The sequence below is a fragment of the Pangasianodon hypophthalmus genome, chromosome 5, assembly GCF_027358585.1.
Source record: "Pangasianodon hypophthalmus isolate fPanHyp1 chromosome 5, fPanHyp1.pri, whole genome shotgun sequence".
Taxonomy (NCBI): Eukaryota; Metazoa; Chordata; class Actinopteri; order Siluriformes; family Pangasiidae; genus Pangasianodon; species Pangasianodon hypophthalmus.
Genome location: NC_069714.1, coordinates 25,931,282 through 25,955,619, shown reverse-complemented (window position 1 = coordinate 25,955,619; position 24,338 = coordinate 25,931,282). Strand labels below are relative to the sequence as shown.

Sequence of the window (24,338 nt, the reverse complement as noted above, 5' to 3'; positions counted from 1 at the left end):
GCCCAAGTTAGCAATGTAAAACACAGATTTAAAACAAAAAGAAAACATAAAAAGTGAATAATTTCAAATAAAACACAATCAAGTTCAAAATCAAGTTCAAAATTGCCAGCGCAGTCAGCTTGTCATTACAAATGAAGGAGGCAGAACATCTATTTTTGTCAGTCCAAATGAGGAGGTCTGGCCTCTGTTTCTGTCAGTCCTAGTGAAGGAGGTGTGGCCTTTATGGTTATCAATCTCAGTGAAGGAGATGTGGCCTCTATGTTTGCCAATCCAAATGAAAGTGAAAGTACCCATCAGTCTCAAACAAGGAGGCATGGTCTCTGTGCTAATTAGTCCCAATGAGGTAGGTGTGGTCTCTGTACCTGTCAGTCCCAGTGAAGATGGCATGGCTTCTGCACCTGTCAGTCCCAGTGAAAGAGGTGTGGCCTCTCTACCTGTCAGTCCCAGTGAAAGAGGTGTGGCCTCTCTACCTGTCGGTCCCAGTGAAAGAGGTGTGGCCTCTGTACCTGTCAGTCCCAGTGAAAGAGGCGTGGCCTCTGTACCTGTCAGTCCCAGTGAAGATGGCATGGCCTCTGTACCTGTCAATCCCAGTAAAAGAGACATGGCCTCTGTACCTGTCAGTCCCAGTGAAAGAGGCGTGGCCTCTGTACCTTTCAGTCCCAGTGAAAGAGGTGTGGCCTCTGTACCTGTCAATCCCAGTGAAAGAGACATGGCCTCTGTACCTGTCAGTCCCAGTGAGAGAGGTGTGGGCTCTGTACCTTTCAGTCCCAGTGAAGATGGCGTGGCCTCTCTACCTGTCAGTCCCAGTGAAAGAGGCGGTGCCTCTCTACCTGCCAGTCTCAGTGAAAGAGGTGTGGCCTCTGTACCTGTCAGTCCCAGTGAAAGAGGCGTTGCCTCTCTACCTGCCAGTCTCAGTGAAAGAGGTGTGGCCTCTGTACCTGTCAGTCCCAGTGAAAGAGGCGGTGCCTCTCTACCTGCCAGTCTCAGTGAAAGAGGTGTGGCCTCTGTACCTGTCAGTCCCAGTGAAAGAGCTGTTGCCTCTCTACCTGTCAATCCCAGCAAAGGAGACATGGCCTCTGTACGTGTCAGTCCCAGTGAAAGAGGCGTCGTCTCTGTATCTTTCAGTCCCAGTGAAAGAGGCGTGGCCTCTGTACCTGTCAGTCCCAGTGAAAGAGACATGGCCTCTGTACCTGTTAGTCCCAGTGAAAGAGGCGTGGCCTCTCTACCTGTCAGTCCCAGTGAAAGAGGCGTGGCCTCTCTACCTGTCAATCCCAGTGAAAGAAGCATGGTGTCTGACTCCTCAAAGCTTTAATTTTAAATAAAATCAAACTGCACAATAATAAATCACATCATATTGAATAGTATTACAGAGAAGCAGTTCTAAATGTTTTAACTATTGCGTTAAATGTATCTCTTCATGCACTGGAATATTGAGCTCGAATATTGATTTGGAATACTGATTATAGACCATATTAATAAAGAGTGAAAGACAGCCAGCAGATAGTGAAACATCTTAAGGAATGCATGGTGAAGTACCTGCTGCACAGCTGCTCCTCTTTACTACACTTTTCCATTTTACATGCGAAGAAGCCATTAGTGGCCTTTTCAAAATAATGAGGCTCTGAAAATGAACCGGAACCATGTAACCTGCCTCTAATGACCGTATAACCACAACACACTGGGTCGTTTAGTGAACGCCACTCTGATCTGACTCACAAACTTTTAAAGTGCCGCTAAAGTGTGTGTGTATGTCATACTAAAATACAGACACTTTAAAATAGATAAGTCAAATGCATGTTTTCCTTCTTTGTTAGACATGCTCACACAGAAAATCCTTTTTTTTTGTAATGCTCCAAGAACACGGGTCAAAAAAAATAATCAAGAAAGACAACTTCATAGAAAGTTTGTGTTACTTGTTACACATACTCACACAAAATAAAAACCATCAGTCCTCCTCCAAGAAAAGCATGAGAGCAAGTTGAACTACTTTAAATTCCCATCTCACACACAAACAAGCCACACACACACTCGTCCACCTGTAATGTCCCAGCTCAAGCAGTTGGGTCCCATTTCTCATCCCTGCTTACCTGAAGATGGGTCTGTGCAGAAGCTGCCTCTTAATGGTCACATATTGGTCCATTGACGAGTGTGTGTTTTCAAAAGTGAGCTCGCTGCTCTGGCTCTCTGACTCTCAGCTCACATTGCAGTGTGTGCTCGCTCTGGCCCAGCCTCTCGCTCCGTCTGACAGAGAGGCCATATCACAGAGAGCGTTCCTCAACACAGAGAGGGGGGCTATTACGCTCACTTACACACACACTGCTACACACACTGCTACACACAAACACACACAGAGGGTTTGGACAGAGCTGGCTTCCAGCTGCGGCTTGGTGTAAAGTGTGAACTCTTCCTCTGGTTGTGGGAAAATTTAGTGCTGCTCTCATTCTGCCTTGTCCTCGTGGCTGAGGGTTTGGTTTAATTTTAGTCCCTAAACAATGACACAAGTTACTATCAGTCCTTAACCTAACATCCTAAGTTTGTTTGAGTCCTTAATTTAACTGAGGTTTTGGGTTAGTTTTATTCTAAACTGAGAGCAAAACTTATATTTAGTGATTAAACTGAGAGTTTAGGTTGTTTTAAGCGTTTAAACAGAGTCTGTGTGGTTAAACTAAGAGATTGGGCTGTTTGTAGCATTTAAACTAATGCTTTGGGTTGATTTTAATTTTTAAACTAAGGGATTAGAGTGTTTTTAGCATTTAAACTGAAGTTAAGTTTGCTTTTAGTGTTTAAATTTAGGGTTTGGGTTATATTTAGTGTTTAAACTTAGGTTGTTTTATGTGTTTAAACTGACCCTGTTTTTAGTCTTTAAACCAAGGGTTTAGGTTGGTTTTAGTGTTTAAATTGAGAATTTAGGTAGTTTAAATGTTTAAACCGAGGGTTTCTGTTGTTTTAGTGTTTAAACTGAGCATTTTGGTTGTTTTTAGTGTTTAGACATATGGTTTATTTTAGTTTTACCATTGAAACTGATGGGTTTAAGTTGTTTTTAGTGTTTAAACTGATGGTTTAGGTTGTTTTTTGAGTTTAAACTGAGGGTTTGGGTTGCTCTTAATCTTTAAACTGAGAGTTTGGGTAGACTTTTTGAGTTTAAACTCAGTGTTTTTGTTGTTTTTAGCTTTAAAACTGAGGGTTTATGATGTTTTAGTGTTTAAACTAAAGATTTGGGTTGTTTTTAATGTTTAAACTGAAGGTTTATGTTAGTTTTTGTGTTGAAACTGAGGGCTTGCATTATATTTAGTGTTTATACTGAGAGTTTAAGTTGCTTTTAGTGTTTAAACTGAAGGTTTGGTTGTTTTTAAAGTTTAAACTGAAGGTTTAAGGTATTTCTGGGTTTCAACTGAGAGTTTGTGTTGCTTGTAGCATTTAAACCGATGGTTTAAGTTGTTTTTAGTGTTTAAGGCTTAGTTTAGTTTTAGTGTTGATGGATTGAATTATATTTAGAGTTTATCTGACGTTTTAGTATTTAAATTGAGGGTTTTGGATGTTTTTAACATTTATACTAAGAGTTTAGGTTGTTTTTTTGCATTTAAACTTGAGTTTAATTTTAGCATTTAAATTGAGCGTTCAGGCTGTTTTAGGGTTGGGGTTATATTTAGTGTTTACATTTAGTGTTCAAACTGATACTTTAGGTTGATTTTTATGCTTAAAATGAGATTTTGGATTGTTTTTAGTGTTTAAACAGAGGATTTGTCTTGTCTTGTCTTTAGTGTTCAAATAAAGTTGGATTGAGATGTTTTTAGTGTGTAAACTTAGGGTTGAGGTTGTTTTAAGGTTTAAACTGGGGGTTTAGGTAGTTTTATAGTGTTTAAACTGGGGGTTTAGGTTTATATATCAAATAAGGTTTGGGTTATTTTAAGTTCTTAAATTAAGTGTTTGGGTTAAGTTTATTTTGGTGTATGTTTAACATAAATTCATATTACTTGTTAAACTAAGGTCTTGACTTAGTTTTATTTTGTGTTTGTTTTAGTAATTCAGGATTTAAGATATGTTTAACGTTTATCTTAACAGTTTAGTTTAGCCTTTAGTCTGTAAAAGAGATCGTGAAAAGTTTAGGGTTGCTTTATTCTTTAATCTGAGAATCTTGATTTTATTGTCTATTTTAGTCTTTAAATCAAAGGTTTGGAAAAGTTTTATTATGTATATTGAGGTTTAGGATTTGTTTTAATCCTTAAACTGAGAGTTTATTAGTTTCAGTATTTAAGATAAGGGTTTGAGTTGGTCTTAGGCTTTAAAAATTAGGTTGGGATAAGTTTTAGTCTTTAAAGCTTTAGAGCTTAGGTTAGTTTTTATGTTTCAACTGAGGAATTTCATTAGTTTATGTATAAACTGATTGTTTAGGTTAGTTTTATGTATAAAGTGACTGTTTGGCTTAGCTATTGTGTTTAGACTGATCCCTTGGTCTTGCAGCTCTGTATTTCAGAAACACACAGAAAATGAAGCTAGACACCCTGCCCACATGAACAGCCTAATTTTGTCTCTTTTTGTTGAGTGAGGTTGATATGTGTACACAAATTAGTGAAGATAGAAGAAGCTGGATGACGTGTGTGTCAGCCAAACAGCCATTATTTCACAATCTGGCTTTGATTTGAAGTTTGGACAAAGTTACTCGAGGCGAGGCGGCTTCTTGAATTTGGCAGAAGGAGGGAATTAGCATGACAAAGCTCGCTTCTTCGTGTCTTAATCAACAGAAGATTTTGTCTGTAGAAGAGACAGATGTTCATAGTTCAGCTGTAATCACCAGCCAACCTATGAATGATCTTGAACATTGAAGAAGACTCATTGTTAAGACTCAATGTAGTAACACAGATTAATAACAATAAAATAGTAATATGGTAATATAAGCAACACCAGTTACACTGGTAACAGCAGCTCTTTCCTGAAGGTTGTGATGGACTCTTCAGAGCGATTTTAGACTATATTAAATTAATTTAAAACTCACCAGCAAGGTTGGTATATGTGATACACTGAATTTATATGATTGTACTTCATTTCCACATAAATAAAATATATACGTCAAATTTTGTGTTTTAGTTCACTTAGGTTTAGCGGCAATTGAGTTGATGAACTATGTTAGGATGGGTTGTGCTGTTGTAGGAAATTAATCAACAAAAACCATACTGAAGTTGAATATTTTCCTAAAACAGCATAGCCTCAAGTGTTCACATTATTCATCTTAAACTACTGCAATTTACCAATAATTTGAATGACACATTATACTTTTTGTTCATTTATAGATACTCTTAATATTGTAGAACATCCACAAAACAAGTTAGTTCCTGTTATCATTTATGTTGTAGCAGCCATAAACAGCTGTTCCTTTACCAGCCTCTCTTTGTTCTCTTTCTTAAAGTTAATAAGAAAAAATGCAGCTTGTCATGTCACTGAGAGACTGCAAAGTGTAAAGCCCTCTAGCCATAACACTGGCGCATTAGAGAGCACAAGAGTTTTAATGTAAACCATGCAGCCGGAACTACTGTTAGAGCTGCTGACCAATCAGAATTGAGAATTCAACAGTACTGTGGTACAAATGTTATTAATGTGAAAATGCATATTTTAATAATGTGGTAATATCAATGTGTCACTTTTAACTGCTCAGAGTGATACTTGTGAGATGGTATCAAAACTATTCTACTACCTGTTAGGATCAAGTTCATTCTACCAAATGCCCTGGAAGCACCTTTTCCAATGACAAGGTGCTGGTGCCTCATCAGGAACCACTGTATTCCAGCCTCATGTTTATACAACAAAAGAGCTGGTTCATGGCTGGCCAAATGGGTTTGGTATGACTGACTTCTGGTTTGGAGCTGATGACTTCAGGTGCTTGCGGGATGAGACATTTGCTGTTTCATTACCCATTGAAGACCCACTCACGATTTCATGACCACCATTAAAACAAGACATCCCGGGAACACTGGGCGCAAGGTGGGAATACACCCTGGATGGGATGCCAGCCGAATGCAGAGCACCATGCACACACATTCACACACACCTAGGGATAAGTTGGAGCAGCCAATCTACCAACCATCATGTTTTTTGGATGGTGGGAGGAAACTGAGAACCTGGAGTAAATCCATATGCACAAGAGGAGAATGTGCAAAACTCCAGAAAGATAGTAACCAAGCTCAGGAACAAAGCAGGAATCCTGGAGCTGGAGCTACCTGCTGCAACACTGTGTCAGCCAAGACTGTTGTTGAAAATAAAATGAAATTATATATTGCAACATAAATCAAGATGTAGAGGATAACCCATTTTAGCTAGCATTTGCAACTAAATAAATAGAAGCTAATTCTCATGTTAACAAAACTCAATTGTGGAAAATTTGCAGGCCAAAAAATGTGTGGCCTATTTACTAGCTTATTCTATAACCTACTGAAGTGTTAAAAAGGGAGCTTTGGCTTGTGGATCTGCTCATTTGGAGCAGCACAACTGTGTTTTTGCCTAGAAACGACAGACCTGTTGTGTTCGAGATGGAGTGTACGCTGTAGGAATGGTGACACACTTGTGGGCACTGAAGTGCAACAAACATCAAACACCCCACTAGAAGCTTGCAGTGAAGGGCTGGACACGGTCAGAGTGAAACACCAGACCTGCCTTATTCAGAAATCAGCATGTGTTGCCAAATGTTTTGGCACGCTCACACAGCTTTAGACTTTGCATGTCTGATACAATACAGTCCACAGATGGTCATTTATTGACGTGTTTATTGATATGATACTCTATATTGCATCATAGTCAAGTCATAAATTGTGTTTTTGGCTCCCTCCAGATCTTGATGTCATTCTAAATAAATTCACAGCCATTGCCATGCACAGTTTGAAACCAAGGCTGTAAAAAACAGTGACATTTACGTCTTCCCTAAAAGACGTCTTTAATGACGCTGAACTTTTGCCTAAAGAGCAAAACTCTCAGGTTTTCTTTTGTTTGTTGTAGTTTTGCTATAAATACATTAGAGTAAAATTTTTTTGACGATCCTACATTACCTTTTTTTTTGGATTACATTTCAAGCAATTTGTTTTTTTTTAAAAACTATCAAACTATCAGTGGAAAATTTAAGGAAGGAATTTGTATAAAGTACACCTGTCTATAATAAAGCACTCATTTAAAGTCCTATTAGGAACTGAGGGACAATTAATGACGAGAAAATAATGATAAAGTCCTTAAACAAAAACAGTACAATAAATACTTTTTTGCCTTGTCTGTGGAACTACCCTGAGGACTCCCATCCCTAGTGCACAGGTTGGTTGTTTTATTTTTTTTAATGGATTCCTGGCACTTTAGTTGGAAAACCTTTTTTTTTCCAATGACACATTTAAAAGATTTAAAACAAAATTAAGCCTTAATGAAAACATAAACATGTATTTCCATTATACCACCATAATACCACTTTGTTTGCTGTAGAATTACAATTTCCCTTCACTGGAACTAAGAGGCGCAAACCTCCAAGACATGGTTTGCCAAGGTTGGAGTGGAAGAACTCGAGTGTCCTGCACAGAGCCCTGAACTCAACCCCAAAGAACACCTTTGGGATGAACATAAATCCCCACAGCCACGCTCCAAAATCTAATGGAAAGCCTCCCCAGAAGATTGGAGGTTATTATAACAGCAAAGGAGGACTAAATCTGGAATGAGATGTTCAACAAGCATATCTTGAGTGCAAGAGTGTATCTTGTAAATATGTGTGAACTTGTCTTTAAGCACACGGCTGTCATGCCTGATGGTTCTTATAACCTGGCAACAGAATCTTGCAATGGTTGACTCGATTACTAAAATGTTGTATCAGATCATTATCAGGTATCAGGTGTCAGTATTGCATCAACAAATGGAAAAATTGGGATGACGTTTTTACACAAATGGGCAAGCTAAACGTAACAAAATATGGCAAACTCCATGTACGGTGGTGCTGAGGTGGCCTCCGGTTTCAATCCTAATCTTGGTTTTACTGTCTTTCACATGTTCTGTCCATGTCTGGGAGTGTACAGTATATGTATTTTTTTTTTTTTTTAAATTTTTATTCCAAAGTGTTTGCCATCTTCTCCTTCTTTGAGACATTTTATTAGTTATCAGTTTCAGGGTGTTACAGAATCTGATGAATGCTTTCGCCCAGAAGCACTGATTTATAGCATTTAAGTCAACCGAGGTTTTTTAGTTTTGTTTCTCTTTTGCAGTAGTTTCTGGTCAATTTCACTGGCTCTCCTGCTTGGGCTGGGCTCTGTCTCATTGCTAAATCGCTTTGGAAACAAGCATCTGTCACATGAACAAATCTAAATGTAAAAAAGTCTTTTATTCTAAACTATAGGGAAAGAAAAAAATCACTGAATAGGAACAATTGAGATGAAAGCAGAACTCATTCCACACTAATCCAGCGAGTGTGTGAAGCGACTGAGGTCTTCTGCAGTGTGTAAACGGTGGAGAGAAGAGACAGAGAGGGATTTCAGTGGCCTAATATGGCAGCGCACACTTTGAGACATCCAATATGAAGACAAGGAAAGAAAAATATTATGTCTACAATGTGTATCTCTATGCAGCGCAGTGTTAGATGCTCATTTATTAATGTGATTATTGCACTGAGAAACACAGATTGGTCAGGAATATGATACGACTGAGGGGTAATAACAGTAAGATATTCTAGGACTTACTGTACCTATACCTATGTTTGCCCTCTTGCAGGTGATGCAACTTACGTATATACGGGAAAGTGACATGTATTTAATAATTTTGGTATTAACTCTAATGCTACTCCAGCAGTTACTGCCTTTAGTGTGGAGTTAACATAACACTGCAAATCCTACAGTTGTGCTAGTTGTAATGAACATTATCATAGCAGCAAAAAATTAATTAATTAATTAAGCAAATTACCAGGTTTTAGCATTAAATGTTGCTAGTTTAGTAAAGTTTAGTTTTTATCCTGTTCCTGTTAGTCTTAAGTCAATCTGTATACCTTAAATATCCCTATATTTTATATGTTTAATGCTAAAACCTTGTAATTCACTAAATTACCTTTTGGAAATTGGGCAAGCAAGAGCTCAAGACAAGCAAAAGTTAATTAAGCGAATTACAAGGTTTTAGCATTAAACACTGCTATAAAATGAATTCTTTGTTCTGATGAATACTTGTACTTATACTACACTAATATGGTTCATTAAAGTGCCAGTTTAGAGACAGTCCAAATATGTCAACATATGTTACATACACTTTATGGTCAAAAGTTTGTGGACACCTGACCATTACACCCATATGTGCTTGTTGAACATCCAGATTTAGTCCCCCTTTACTGTTAAAATAAGCACCACTCTTCTGGGAAGACTTTCCACTAGATTTTGGAGCGTGGCTGTGGGGATTTGTGTTCATTCAGCCACGAGATCATTAGTGAGGTCAGACACTGATGTTGGTGAGGAGGTCTGGGGTGCAGTCAGTGTTCCAGTTCATCCCAAAGGTGTTCAGTGGGGTTGAGGACAGGGCTCTGTGCAGGACACTCGAGTTCTTCCACTCCAACCTTAACACACCTTGTCTTCATGGAGCTTGCTTTGTGCACAGAAGCATTGTAATGCTGGAACAGGTTTGTGCCTTTTAGTTCCAGTGAAGGGTAATTGTAATGCTACAACATACAAAGATGTCCTATACAATTGTGTGCTTCCAAATTTGTGGCAACAGTTTAGTGAAGAACCACATATGGGTGTGATGGTAACATGTCCACAAACCTTTGGCCATATAGTATACATTAAAAAAATCTCAAATCTCTCAAGCCTATACTACAAACACCATCTAGCCTTCAACCTTTATTCCATGCAAAATGCCTTCCCTCAAGTAAGTCTCAATTCTCATTAGCTAGGTAAGCACATACCATTCCCATTAGCTAGCTATGTGTATAAATTTCTTTATGGTGATGGAAGTATAAACTCTGACATATATCATTTAACTGACTTAATGAAACAGATCAGTACCTGTGATTAAGGTTGCTAATTTCCAAACTTGGCGTGTTCACATGTCTACCAATCATGGTCCATATTTTAACTGTGTTACTCTACCACACCGACATGACTGATGGTGGCCATGTTTTCTAAATAATCAAATAATCAAGTCTTCCTTGTCTTGAAAAAGTTCACAAAGATGAATTGTACAAAATCACGAATTTAGGTGATGAGCGCCTCTGGAGAAACAGTTACTTTATATTCTACAGCCAACCATTTTGACTAATACTCCCAAACATAGTGTGTATCATGCTAATCCGTGAGTTACATGCTGCTTAAATCAACAACACTGTTTATAGGAAGGATTGATTGGTGTATGGTGGCCATATTGTTTACAGATGTCAACATTGTTTTGATCATCATGAAGTTCAGACTTTTGATGGTTTTAATTATAAACCTATTACACAAAAGTGATTTTAAACATTCTCAATGTTTTTTCCCATCTTTGTCTATATGGCTGTGTTTCATTAGAAAAATGTCAGACATTCTTCCAAAAGTGGTTAAGTAGATCCAGAAGATATTAGACTCCTTGTTATTTAAGAGGACTTCAGGTGCATGCTTTGATGCCAAGAGATATTAATCCAATTCCAAAGTGCAACATCATGGCTCAATCAGATTGGCTTATGACTTTAAAGCTGAAGAAGCTGCCAGATCTACAGCCTTCTGTTTGCTTCTTGGATCTGACAGCGATGGCCCGAGAAATATAATTATTAAGAAACATAAGAGACAGGTATTGGTGGCCAGATACAGTTACTGCTTCAGTGGAAGGTTAAAAAAAAAAAAAAGAAAAGAAAAGAAAACATTTAGAGTACAACCAAAAAAAACACTCAATGGTTCTAGATTACACATTTCTTAAAGTGTAGAAAAAAGGGTTTCATAAATCCTTAGGATCTTTGGATTTTGGAGATTCATATAAGCTTTCTTGAAGAGACTTTGGAACCTTCTCTAAAAGGCAAACTTTCAAATAAATGTAGGTTTCTATACAGAACCATTTAGATTTCATTCAAAACAGGGTTTAAGATGTGTGTGTAAGTGTATGCCTTCATGAGATCCCATTTAAATGCTTTCTATTATCAATGTTCCCATGTTGTATGGGCTCCCATGGGACCCAACAAAATAGTCGTAGGGATCGGGCGTTTTAATTTTTCTCCCTGCATCAGTTCTTTGTGTTTTCTAAATATGTCTCAAAAAGTGGATCATTAGGCAGAAATGGTTACCTGATTGTGAAATGACACTGAACGATTAAGTCTGTATCGTATCGTATAAAGAGCACTGCTGCTCCTTTTTAAAGCAAATCTCTAACCCTGTTCCAAGTGTACTTCTCCCTGGCCAAAGCCTTCATCAGAATCATAACAAGGAGTTTCAGATGGCTGATCAAGCAGTGCATGAAGCCAATGTTCTCAATCAGTGTTCTGCTATGTGCTAGTTAAGCAGACAATCAGTGAGCATGTTACTGCACAGCACAACTGCACAGTGTCAGACATATGCAAGACATATGCTTAATTAGCACATTAATGCAAACATGTTGCTAATTAGCCTGTCAGCTACCATTAAGATTAAGCAGTTGAATGCCCCCCAGGAGGCCAGACGCTTTGTCGGTCCCTCTAATAGGTAAGAGAATAAAAGGCAATAAGCAAGAAGCTGGTGCTCATGGCCATTTTGGAAATTTTGTTGAATTAAGACATAGAGCAGAAATTAAAGTGGCTGAAGAAAGTGCTAATGCTGGAGAATGAAATCCACTGTGCATTGTTCTGCGTAACAGCGGCAGTGTTTTCACTGTCTGTGCAGCTTGGATTATGTTTCTGTATGTTTTAATGTGCTACATGGCTATGGGAGAACATCTGGTTAGGGGGGAAAGAACCTTATCACCTATCAAGGAAAATATCTGAATGTTATGTGAGTCAACATTCATCAGCTTTCCCAGTGAAGTTCACAAACTCAGCTGAAGTTTGGACAATTTAAAACTGAGTCACTCCAACACAGTGGCATTTTAGGCCTAGATAACATTTTAGCTATATTTAGCTAAAAAAAAACATCTTAAATCAAATAGATCACAGTGCGTGCATCACCACATTGGCTTTTACCAATTGCAGATTAATAACAATAATTCAACCCAGAAAATCCTGTGTGAAAATCCAATTAGGAAATATCTGATGTTAAAAACAATATCAGCCAGATGACTCATTTTCATACTTAAAACCTATAATAAGCACACAGTAACTACCAATCCAATAATGGTGTATAGGAATTGAAAACAATCCTAATTATGTAATTTTTTCATCAACAGCAAATCAAATTGGACTGCACTCACTCTCCATTACTGCGGTTATATTTAATTTCTGTTGTAATAGAGACATGCTAATGTGACTAGCTAGCTTAATAACTTAGTCAGTCATACTTTCATCACAGATATTGTGATTTGTTGTGCTAAATGTTTAAATGAAGTGTGCTTAATTGTTCTTAATTTACATTCTTGCAGTCTGTGATGGATCTTGTAGTGATGGGAATTCCGGCTCGGTTCAGTGAGTCAGATCATTTGACTCAACTCATCAATAGGAGTCGACTCTTTCAGCTACCAAATGACTCATTGCTATTTTTTTCTAAACCGGACAAATTTCGCAATATTTTGGCCAGCGATTGTTCTTCTTTTGAATTCTTAGTCTGAAAATATTCTACGAAGAAACAAAAAAAATTAAATAAAAAAACATTACCTTGCATTGCATTTTATAAAATACACTTAACTACATACAGTACTTCATCAACAAGCAGCTGTGGTCCTGTCTGTCATACTGCTTCATACACACACCTTCATACACACGTCTCATCATTCTAACTAACAAACAGCTCAGATGCTGAAAAGAGGTTTCCATGGAAGCATTTCGAATAAATTTAATTACACTGCAAGAGTAACAGCATTGCCTACATCCACAAAATAATGAAGAAAAATGGCTCATAATGCGAGTCAGTTCTCAACTAAAAGAGTCAACTGAAAGAGCTGACTCATTCGTGTATGACACATCACTAGTATGTTGGACTTCCTCCTTTCTTTCCTCATGAAATTATATCCTCCACTGGAAATCAAAATTCCAAGACCTTTTGTCCGGCTCTTTAAGTCCAAACTGATGAATGACAGACTTGGCTGTAGTCTTACTACTCTTTCATTTCCAACCAAATGTTAGTAATATAATAAATGACTACTTCAATACTTAGGTTCGAGATTAAATTCAACAAGAATGAATTGTTCTTGAAGCATGAAAACCTTTAAATAAAAATGGATGAAAAATGAAAGTGATGTAGTTTTCCCTTAGACCTTCTTCTGACGCACTGAAATGCTTTCTGCTCTAGTCCAGTGGACCAAATTATTGCCTTTCAAACCCAAATTAGTACCTTTACTTAAAAAGTGTCTTTGGCTCAGTAATGGACTTCCTGTGGCTGAGGACACTCCTGCTAGCCATCAGGACAGGTTGGCTTTGTGACATTTACATTTTCTTTGAAGTATCTGTGGCCTGGCAGTCCTCTGCTTGACAGGACCGGCAGGGGACGCTTCATTTAGCGCCGCAATTTCTGAATGATGTCACGGAAAAAAGACGGGTAGGAAAAATCAACTGCATCGCCTCTCAACCTCCACGGTTGTGTGAGGGGAAGCGGTGGGGAAAACGGTGGCGCATGGAAGAATGCTTTAATCTTTTAGCTGTAGCTCAACACACACTCTTGTCCAGACCAGACTGTGCTGAATAGATTAGGTCGAAACATGAACATAACTCATGCCGTGGCCATCAAGACATAACTCATGCCATCTATGCCTTAGCCTTTGAGAATATTCTTATTGAAGAAGTATTTCAACCCAGAAATGTGACTAAGGATAACTATAAGCTAGATCGCAGAATGCTGACCAACCACTACCATTTTTTACTAATTTAGTTCATATAAAGTCGTGCATTTCTTTCAACTCAGAAAGTCTTCATCAGTATAATATCATAGTGATGAATCTGTGTACTCATGGAAGGAATGAGACCTCTTGTACACTCTTAAGGAAAAAAGGTTTCCCAAGGGTTCTTTGGGTAGTTAATGGTTATGAGATTTCCTTAAGGGATTTTACTTGGAACTTTCTGTGATCAGGAAGCCTTTAGGAAGCCTTAAGACTTCCTCCCAGAGAGACAAACTAAAAAAACATCCAGGGAGCTAGATTTAACAAGTCAGTGGTGTATAAATAACAGCAAGTGATAAGCATTAAAAAGCATTCTTTGCTCCACACGACTTCAGAAAAATTGGGTCATATTTTGTCATTATTGTTCATTGTTGAACTTTTTTTTTACCCATAAGATTGTATCCAGTGCTTAATTTATAAAATATGAAGTAACACCAAAGGAAGAGGTGATCCAGCAATTGGACATGAGGGAAAAGCTCACCCACAAGTACCCCAAACTCTTCATGCAATACAGCAGCATTCAATGCTGTCATATAAGGCTAGGGCCGATAACGTAGGTATGATGATGGAAGCACAACCATAACATTTGCAACCATAACATTTCAGTGATGTTGTGGGAAGACTGGAGGTGTCTAGTGAACATTTCCTGTGTCTTCACAATATGTGCTCAACCTCACAACAAACATTTTCCTCAGAACACTGGGTCCTACAAAAGTACATTATGACTTTAAACAACATAACTTGAATATAACAACACAAATGCCAATATCAATGATTTTCTTAGCTTGTCTAATTGTCCAGATTACTCCAAAATGCTAATCTAGAGTCTCCATACAATGTTGGGATTTGCCCTGCTTGTCTGTGGCAGTTCAGAATCCTTTAGAAATCCAAAAATGCATATACAGTTGAGACAGGACACAACTGAGCAGTTAAGGGTTGCTCAAGCACCCAACAGTGGCAGTGAAATTTGAACTCATGACCTTCTGATCAATAGCCTAGCACCCCAATTCATTAACCACTAAGCTAGAATGCATGGTCAAAAGTATGCGGATACCTGACCATCACACCCATATGTGGGTCTTCCCCAAACTGTTGCCACACAGTTGTATAGAATGTCATTGTATACTGTAGCATTACCATTTCTTTTCACTGGAACTAAGAGACCGAAACCCAACATGACAACGCCCCTGTGCACAAAGGGAGCTCCATGAAGACATTGTTTGCCAAAGTTGGTGTTGAAGAACTCGAGCAGCCTGCACAGAGTCCTGACCTCAACTCCACTGAACACCTATGGGATGAACTGAAGAGCTGATTGCATGCCAGACCTTCCCCGCTCTTCATCAGTGCCCGAAATCACTAATGGTCTTGTGGCTGAATGGGCAAATCCCCAAAACCTTGCTCCAAAATCTAGTGGAAAGCCTTCTCAGAATACTAGAGGCCTTTAAAGCAGCAAGAGCAGTGATGGCAACTCTCTATTAATGCCAAATACTTTTAGCCATATATATCCTATGTAACTTTACTTTCCCACTGAAGAAGAACAGCCAAACTCAGAGTATGAGAGGGAATTGGAAAATCCATCCAGAGTACGAGAGGGAATTGGAAACAGAAATGATGCCTCTCTTGCTTTTTTAGCATCTTGTTCTACAAGTGTGACATCACTTTGGCTTAAGAAATGACAAGAAAGTAAGCTGCCTTTTTCCACCATATCCATGATGCATAAGAATGTGCAACTGACAATGTGGGTACGCTATGATTACTAGTCAGCAATTGGTCATCATGGAAATTAGCTGATTGTATTATTGGAAAGGACGTGACACATGATCATTCAATAAAATGATATTACTATGATTTTACCCAAATGTAGGCATACTTTCTATCACTTTTATCATCAGGTCATTTAACAGCTCGGATTAGCATCTTACTTGAACATCAGAATAAAAGTATCTGCTAAATGAGTACCTGAGTACATGCCTGATTAAAGGGCCTGATCTAGAATCAGCTGTTCACTCATATAATCATTAGAATGCCCAAGACAAGAACTGATCCCAGATCAGCAATGGTGTTCTGAGAAGTTTGATACACATACGTCCCTAAGCCTCTCAGAGAGTCATCCGGTGATCCATGCTGCTATAGCAACCGTCACGAAGGAGACAGTTGCTGTGAAGTGGATAGCGTTGATATGCAGCACAAAAATAGACAGCTCTGTTTTCCTCACTGTGTACTTTCACACAATCCTCAAACTCGAAGTCCTGATGAAGTTTGAGTTTGGATGATACACAAAGCTTTGACAGTTATTAATGGCCTCAACATTTCTTTTCTTAAACAAACTATGGAGTTTGACGTTAGATCAGATCAGAGACTAACTCTGCTCTCACTGTTTTGGTAAATACCATTCTCTTGAGCAACATAGTTGAAAGAAATAAGATATTTGGTCGTTTGCTTAAATTATTAACAGCCTGGAACACTCGGAGAGTGAATGGTCATTGCATAGTGACACTTCCATTTTCTCGCAGTGCTCCAAGGCTCTGATCTAATCAAAGCCAGAGGCAGGCGGATCTATTTAGCCCGTAAACAGACAATAAATGGTTGCGGCACACAAAGCAGCAGAAGCACAACAAAGGCTGCCATTTGGTTTTACACACGCAAATGGGAAGTTAATGTTGCCTTGTGTTTTTCTGCCTGTAGAGTCAGTCATGAATGTGGGTGGACAAAAAGATCCTGTTGCTTCAAAGCAATACGCGTCCATTTGACATAAAAACGAACATCTCTGGTATTCGAAAAATCAGTCTCCCAAGCACGACATCTCCTATATCGATATTTCTATCAATATTACTGTTTATCTTCCATGTCACAATATCTCCCATGTAATATACAGTCATAATAGTAACAAAGTAAAATTTATTATATGCATTTTTTTCTTGTTACTACTATATCTTGTAGCTCTGTAATGTAAGTATTTCACTCACCTTTTATACTTTTTTCCTGTGTAAACCATGTCAACTGTGGTATGACAATAAATCTCAATCTAGATCTAAATCAAATTCAACAACTGGTGTTAACTTTTCGGAAAAGCTAACCTATAATTATGGCGAGTTTATGTCACTACTTGTCGTTACTAGCTTCTCTTCCCTAAACAATCACAAATTCCTAATTAATGTGAAAGCAACTGAAACCTCTCATATACCCAGTGCTGCAAAATTGGCAAGAATGTACAGGTAGATATGCGACACACACATTAACACGCCATCATCCAATTTGGAAAATCAGAAAAAAAGAAAAAAAAAATCAAACCCAGTTTTGTATCACCTTTTAATACATTGTACACATTGACTCTTCTCTCTTTGCTTGGATTTCTGACAGGATAAAGAATGAAATAAATCCATCACGACTAGCTGTCGTGGCTTGCTAACTGCTACCTTCCATTAGCAATTCATTGGAGCATTAGTAATTTTGGCTTGGATTTCCCATTAACGTGTGCCAATTATGGGACCGCCTGAAACAAAAAGAAATCCATCGAGGAAGGCACACACAGTTGCCAAGAGACAGCAAATCCTCGGGTATCATCTGAATCCTCCAGTGAAACATGGAGGGAGGTGTAATGGGCCGTAGGCCAAAAGAACCTACTGAGAATATCACACTCATCACAATACACACAGCTGCAGAGAGAGAATTAAACGCACTTCTCATGTAGCCTCCAACTGGGATGTGCCGCTCCTCCAGGGCGTCACCTGGCTCCACCCCTTCCATGCCTGTCTCATCTGTGCCTCGTTATGAACTTCGGATGATTGACCAATAGTAAATGGAGTAACTAACTTGGTATTAATCATGCAGGGGCATAAGGGGCATCGTGGAATATTCATATGGAAATTCTGTTTATGTGTGTGTTCTTGCATTAAGACTACTAGGCTCATTCTTTATAACATTAGTGAGTTGATATTAAATAAAGTGCATTAGCTAGCTACGTTAGTTACCTTTTTTTTTTTAGCATGGTTGCAGTAGAGAAGCGTGGGTTTTGTTACACTTCAGAAAAATGCTTATGTACAGCTGTAAGTAAAGTTCATTTCATTGTTTTCATTGTTGCAGAATTCCCTGCTGTCAATGACCAGTAATGGCTGATCATAAAGAACAACATACTGGGAGAGAGCTGTTATTTTCTCTCACCGCGTTATCATTTTTTCTCTCCTAGCCAGCATTTGTTGCTGCCGTGTGCTGCTAGCATTGAACTCTTTGTGCTGAGTTTTATCTTATGATGTCATGATGTTATGGCGTTGCACCTTGAATTGCACCTTGAGTCACAAGCAATGTGTAGACCCTGGAAAAGTGTGTGTCTCAGCAGTGCTCAGTGCTTGCACTGTTGAAGTAGCTTTGTGTGCACACAATTCACAGTACCTTGCACTCTATTAAGGAGATTTTAGCAGATTAATTGTAGTATAGGAAGATGCTATAGTTCCTGAACTTGATATTTTCAGTTTGCAGTCTGCTTTGCTTTGCCACCATTAATCGTGAAATATCTCTAAATCACTGTCATTCTGTCGTGTCGTCTGTTTATTAGTGTGACATCGTACACTAAGCTAACATCGCATAATATCACGTAGTATTGGAACGCCTTTTAAGAATAAGAGTAAATGAGCATGGTATCAAACTGATACCAGTACCAGTATCGATGCATCTCCATTATGGACTCATTAGGACTTATATCTTGTGTTTATCACATGCTCTCTGCAAAGTTTCTAATTTGTTTACCAAGTTTTTGGTTGTTGCTATTTTGCCAGGCTGCCCCTTTTGCTCTGCTTGCTAGGTTTTTCAATTACAGTTACACTTAAACCCACTTCATTAAGATCCCATTCATGCACCCTGTTTTCTAAGCACTTTCTGTGCGGTAAAGAACACGACCCAAAGCCACGCTTCATTTTCTAACCACTGTTCTATGAGCTAACCTTAAGTTCATGGTATGCTGAATGACCACAACTCATTTCTGGAGAATGAATATCCCAGACAGTTATGGCATGTCGCTGAGAGTTAGTGACTTTTCTGGGGCACAAAACAGAACTTAGCACAATGCTGAATCTTGAAGACAATAAAAGGCTGATGGATGAAAGTGCCATATTTTGGGCTCTTAATCAAGATGCGGTGGAGCGTAAATGCCATTTCAGTTTGCCAAGACTTTACTCCCCTTTTCAAGACCTTTATCATTTACTGTTTTGGATTTTTTTTAATGAATAATTTGTATTTGTCACATTTCCTGTCACTTCGCCTTCTATTAATACAACTATTTCCACATGTGTATAAATCAAGGTGTTATAATAGACAAATCCCCTACCATACAAGACCGCATAATGATCTGAAATAGAAATTCGGCCAACACTCTTGTGATAATCCTTTCATTTTCTGTGTGTACGCTACACAAAGGGCATTTTAAATTGCCTTGTGACCTCCCAGTTGTCCTGATTCCAGCCATTAATTACACAATGATGTTTGATTGTGGGACAATTTTACTCTAGAACTGAGTAAATCTGATTGGATGACATTTAACTCTGGGAGGGGTGGGGTTCTCCTGTTGGTTCTTGTTCAGCAGAGTAAAATGAGGCACCCTTTCCACCATATTTTCAAGAGTATTCCATAAGAATTATGTACGCTTGTGCTATATACAACTTCGGAAGTCAGAATTTCTGCAGTGTTTTGTCAGTACAGCAAAAACAACGTAAAGTTAGTCTATGTGTCTACGCTAAGAGTAACTACAGTACAATTTTAGATATGGAGATTTTCCATAGAAATTTACTACACTAAGGAAAACAGTGACGATTGTAATGCATTTGGTTTTGTTTCTATTGGCACTACACCTTTAAACTGTCAGTATAAAAGGTTTACCCACTTGAACAGTGACGGTACTGGGGGCTTGGCTTTATCCTTAAAAAAAAAACCACAAACCCAAGTTTTGATGGTCAACTGAATTCAGACTAGTGGTGCGATGCCATGAAAAAGTCCTGTGATAGCTGTATGACTCAATATCATTAGAATTAGAGTAGAATTGCATATTTCTCTTATAATTCTCCCACTGGTACTACTTTAAAGTTCATTGAATTAATATTCCTAAACTACATTTTTAACAGATGGCATGGCTACCAATGCATTCAATCCATCATGGATAAACACTGTGGTCACACTAATTTCTACCTTGCATTCACTGTTAGCCACATTATCAATTCCACTGCTTAACATCTGCCAATTAAGAGACCAGCGGAGACAAAGAGAACTCCACAGATGACAAGTTTAACAAAAGAAGCATCAGACTACTTTGTCATTTGTTTTTGTCTTGTCTTTTTCATTGTAGTTACAAGGAAAGCTTGGTCTATAAATCTCCTCACACTACTGACTGGGTTAAGGAATTAAGCAACAGAGGTCATGGTTCTGTATAGTGCACATTTTGGTGGAACAGCTTATGGGGGCCTCTAGTGGATACACTAACACTAAGGACCAACCTAGGGGTCATTTTCTTTTTTAGCTTTTAGTCCTGCCATTTGATTAGCACCACTGTCATGAAGGTTGACCCTGATGGTATTATACTGTATATTAAAATGTTTTTACAGATCTGCAACATTCAACACAGATGGGCTGTGATGGTCAGAGGGCTGTCAAGCTTCTTATTTTGGTGCTTCCTTCCATTACTATGAGAGACAAGTGTGCCTCATTAGTGGAGAGACTAGTGTATGGAGCCAAGGCCCAGTGTGAGAGCAAAATACTGTCTGGAAAGCTGGGCAAAATGAAGGGCTCAAAAGCTAAAAGCAGGGTATTTTTGTGATATTTACTTCCTGTTTGCGTAATGTACAAATTAATCTCTACTATTTCACAAGGCTGGTCTTTGAGGCCATTATGGTACCTATACAGAATAACATGGCCCAGTGCTAAGCTATCATCACAAGGTATATCATGATGTTTCAGTGTCTAAGCTCTTCATTCAAACTTACAAGTGTCTGGCATAGTGATAAACCAAAATAGACCACTGCCACTGAGGATATCTACAGATCCCACTTTTCTTATTGAGGAAGTTCAGGTCCTTTAATGTATGTATTAAATTTGTCTCTATATTCTATTAGTGATATTTTTGTGTTAGAGTGGTGCAATAAAAGTTGGAGAATTTTCTTACTTCCTTAGCCTTACTTCCAATATTGCCATGTGTATTGCCCTGCACTGTTTGTCACCACCTTGCACTACCTTAATACTGTCTATGCACTGTAATATCTCTTACTTTGTAGTTCTGGGTTTTTAATGTTTGCTGCAGCAGAGAGAGCAGCGAGAAACCTTTTGTTATATTGTACTGTACTGGTAAAATAACAATAAAGTTGAATTGAATTTAGCTATAGGATAAAATCCAATCACACTCTAGTGAGGAAAGCTCCACAACTGCCTGCTGTGAGTCTGAATAACAATGATGCATCTGGAGACTAAAACCTTCAAGTCTCTGTTTGGAAATCCATCCATCCACCCACCCATTCATCCATCCATCCACCCACCCATTCATCCATCCATCCACCCACCCATTCATCCATCCATACATCAATCCATCCATCAGTCCAACCATCAATCAATCAATCAATGCATCCATCCATCCATCCATCCATCCATCAATCAATCAATCAGTCTGTCATCCATCCATTCATCATCCAATCCTCATCCATCCATCCACCCAATCACCTCTTGTGTTTGATCAGTACCTAATAGATTGGCAACACCAGTGTACCAGTGTACACCAGTTTGTAAATGTAAATAGCCTCTTATCTTAATGGAAAATAGTTAAATATGTGGCACCACAAGGTTCTGTTTTAGGGCCATTGCTGTAATACATAAACAGAATATCACTTTTAATTGCTGGTTAAACCCAGATGTACATACTGTATACAAAAAAACTGTACATATGCTAAACAAATGTACAGATATACATACTGTAAACAACAAAAAAAATCAAGAAATATATGAAGGACATCAAAGATCATAAATGGATGACAAATAATTTTTTGATTTTGTTCCTGATCGAAATTTCTTCTACTGTTAAAAGCACTAGGCAAATAAAACTTAATTTCATTAAAAAGGTATCTTTTTTACAGTGTAGGATGCGTTTCTACTAGATTTCCAACTTCTGATAGAGACATATCCAATAATTTAATGCACATTTACCTCAAGCTGCCAGCTGTTACTAAATCTGTGTAGATAATAAACTGGCAACTCAGTGTATCTATTTATTTATGTGAAAGTACACCAACTGTAAATTTCCACTGATAAAAATTCTTATCTGATTCTGGTAAATCTTCTTTGTAAACGCTCTGTACCATCTTCCTGAATATTTTCCTGCATATTTTGCTTTTATAATACTCGGATGTATTATGCGGCGTTTCACCCAACGCAGCTGGATGCGCTGTTCCCACTCACAGCAAAGAGGCAAATCATGAGTGAATTCAACTACAGCCTCTACTCAACAACCACTTATCAGCTCACGAGGGAGGCGTCATCACACTTCGGCTTCACCATCACACTAACCTGTGTGTGTTACAATAGCAGCAAGCACACTAACCTGCGTGTTACACCTCCTACAAACACATGGTGAACAAACAGAAGCTGTATTGCATAATACGTACTGTCAACTTGAAGTAGTCATGATGTGATAGTGTGGTACGTGATATCATATAGGGTATAACTTTAATGTCATCTGGGGTAAAATTGTTAAAACTCAAGAAATTAGCAGGAGTGGCTGGTATAAATGGGATAGCAGCACTAAGTTCTCCTTGTCTTTTAAAGATAAAAAGACATCAAGGTTTCATTTTTGGAAGTGGTGATGATAGTAAGAGTGCTGATGGAGAGGGTGATGAGAGTAGTAGTGTTGATGGTGAGAGTGGTGCTGAAGGTGATGGGGGGCGGGGGGTTGGTGAGGGCAGTGCTGAGGGTGGCTTTGTTGAGGGTGATGATGCTGGTGAGGGTGATAAGGCTGGTGGTGGGGATAAGGCTGGGGGTTTGAGGTGGATGAGGTTGGTGGTGATGGTGGTGGAGGTAGTGAGGGTGAAATGGTGGAGAGGGTGATGGTTGGTGATGGTGGTGGCGGCGATGGTGGTGGGGGTGATGGCGTTGAGAGTAGTGGGGGGTGGTGGTGGTTTTGAGAGTAGTGGGGGTGGTGGTGGTGTTGAGAGTGGTGGGGGGTGGTTGTGATGGTAGTGAGGGGGTGGTGTAAAGGAAAAAAAATCACCCAAGATGGCCTCCCAATGACAATACAACATTCTTCTACATGAGGTTTTGTTCAGAAATGAAAGTACATGATGGTACAAGCAGAATTTATTTATGTAACAGGAAATGTTTTAATATCATGAGTGTGTGTGTGTGTGTGTGTTAGGGCCACTTCATTGCAGCCAAAGCTCTCAGGCAATTCTCTCTGTGTGAGAGAGTGGAGGCACTATAGCATTAGAACACACACACACACAAACACACTTCCGCCCACACACACAACAAGAGCCACGTTGCTTACTCTATTCATCAGTGTTAGGAACTCTTTACGTTTCAGCGACCTCTTCACTCTTCATCAACGGCACCTTTTCTCTGTACATCAATCATCTACAATAGAGCTTCTCATAATCCATCACACTTCAACACACCGTTTCTTCTGCAACAGTTAATAATCAGTTACAGTGATGGATATTGTTATTACGGACACTTTAAAATATGATTAACGCCAGTGCAATTCATTCAGAGGAGGTCCTTTGAATGTGAAGCTGCTTCGAAAATAAGAAATAAAAAGGTACCTCGGAAGCAGCACTGTATCTTCTTCAGTAATGGCAATCCCATAATTTAGTTCAGCTGACAAGAGCTACATTAAAAATTAAAAAATGTCACACATAGTACTCTGAAATTTACAAACATTTTAGAGTCAACTATCATTGTAACCATTGGTGCAGTCCATAAAATCAATGTTCAGGTGGGAAAACAAGTATAGTTTCAAAAAAAACTTTTTTTTTTTTTTTTTACGAGATACTACAATGTTTTACCATCTTCCATAATTTTGGGGTTGGGGGTGTGGTTTTGTTAACACTTTACAGACATAACCACGCCCCCACTTTACATTTTAACCCAGGAGTGGTCAACGAGCAGACCTTGGTCTGGATGTGGAATTTGCCATGTATTTCTAGAGACCGAACCAAGCACTGAAAAAATACTGTAGCAAACCAATCAACGTAGGAAAAAGGCCGTAGTTCAGCAACTGGAACCATCACAGCTTCTGTAGCAGATCTTCTTGCCTTTATCTACATTATTTACCTGAAGGCATTTCATTGAGAAGAGTTTCACAGACTTTCATAAAATTTCCTGTCTAGTTTGATTAGTTAATTGATGACATAGCTTAAAAAATGTTC

General features: G+C 38.6%; 1 protein-coding gene across 3 annotated transcripts in view; it reads right to left on the bottom strand.

The window, feature by feature from the left end:
• Window positions 1-24,338, bottom strand: part of pde1a (phosphodiesterase 1A, calmodulin-dependent) — a 146,458-nt gene that overhangs the window by 51,918 nt on the left and 70,202 nt on the right. The window contains exon 1 of one of the 3 annotated variants that reach the window (XM_026913227.3): window positions 2,088-2,692. The exons of the other annotated variants lie outside the window; for them this stretch is intronic. Within the exon in view, the coding sequence (XP_026769028.1) occupies window positions 2,088-2,140 (53 nt within the window). The 5' untranslated portion in view covers window positions 2,141-2,692. Of the gene's footprint in view, window positions 1-2,087; window positions 2,693-24,338 lie in introns of those variants that run through there. 3 annotated transcript variants of the gene reach the window in all.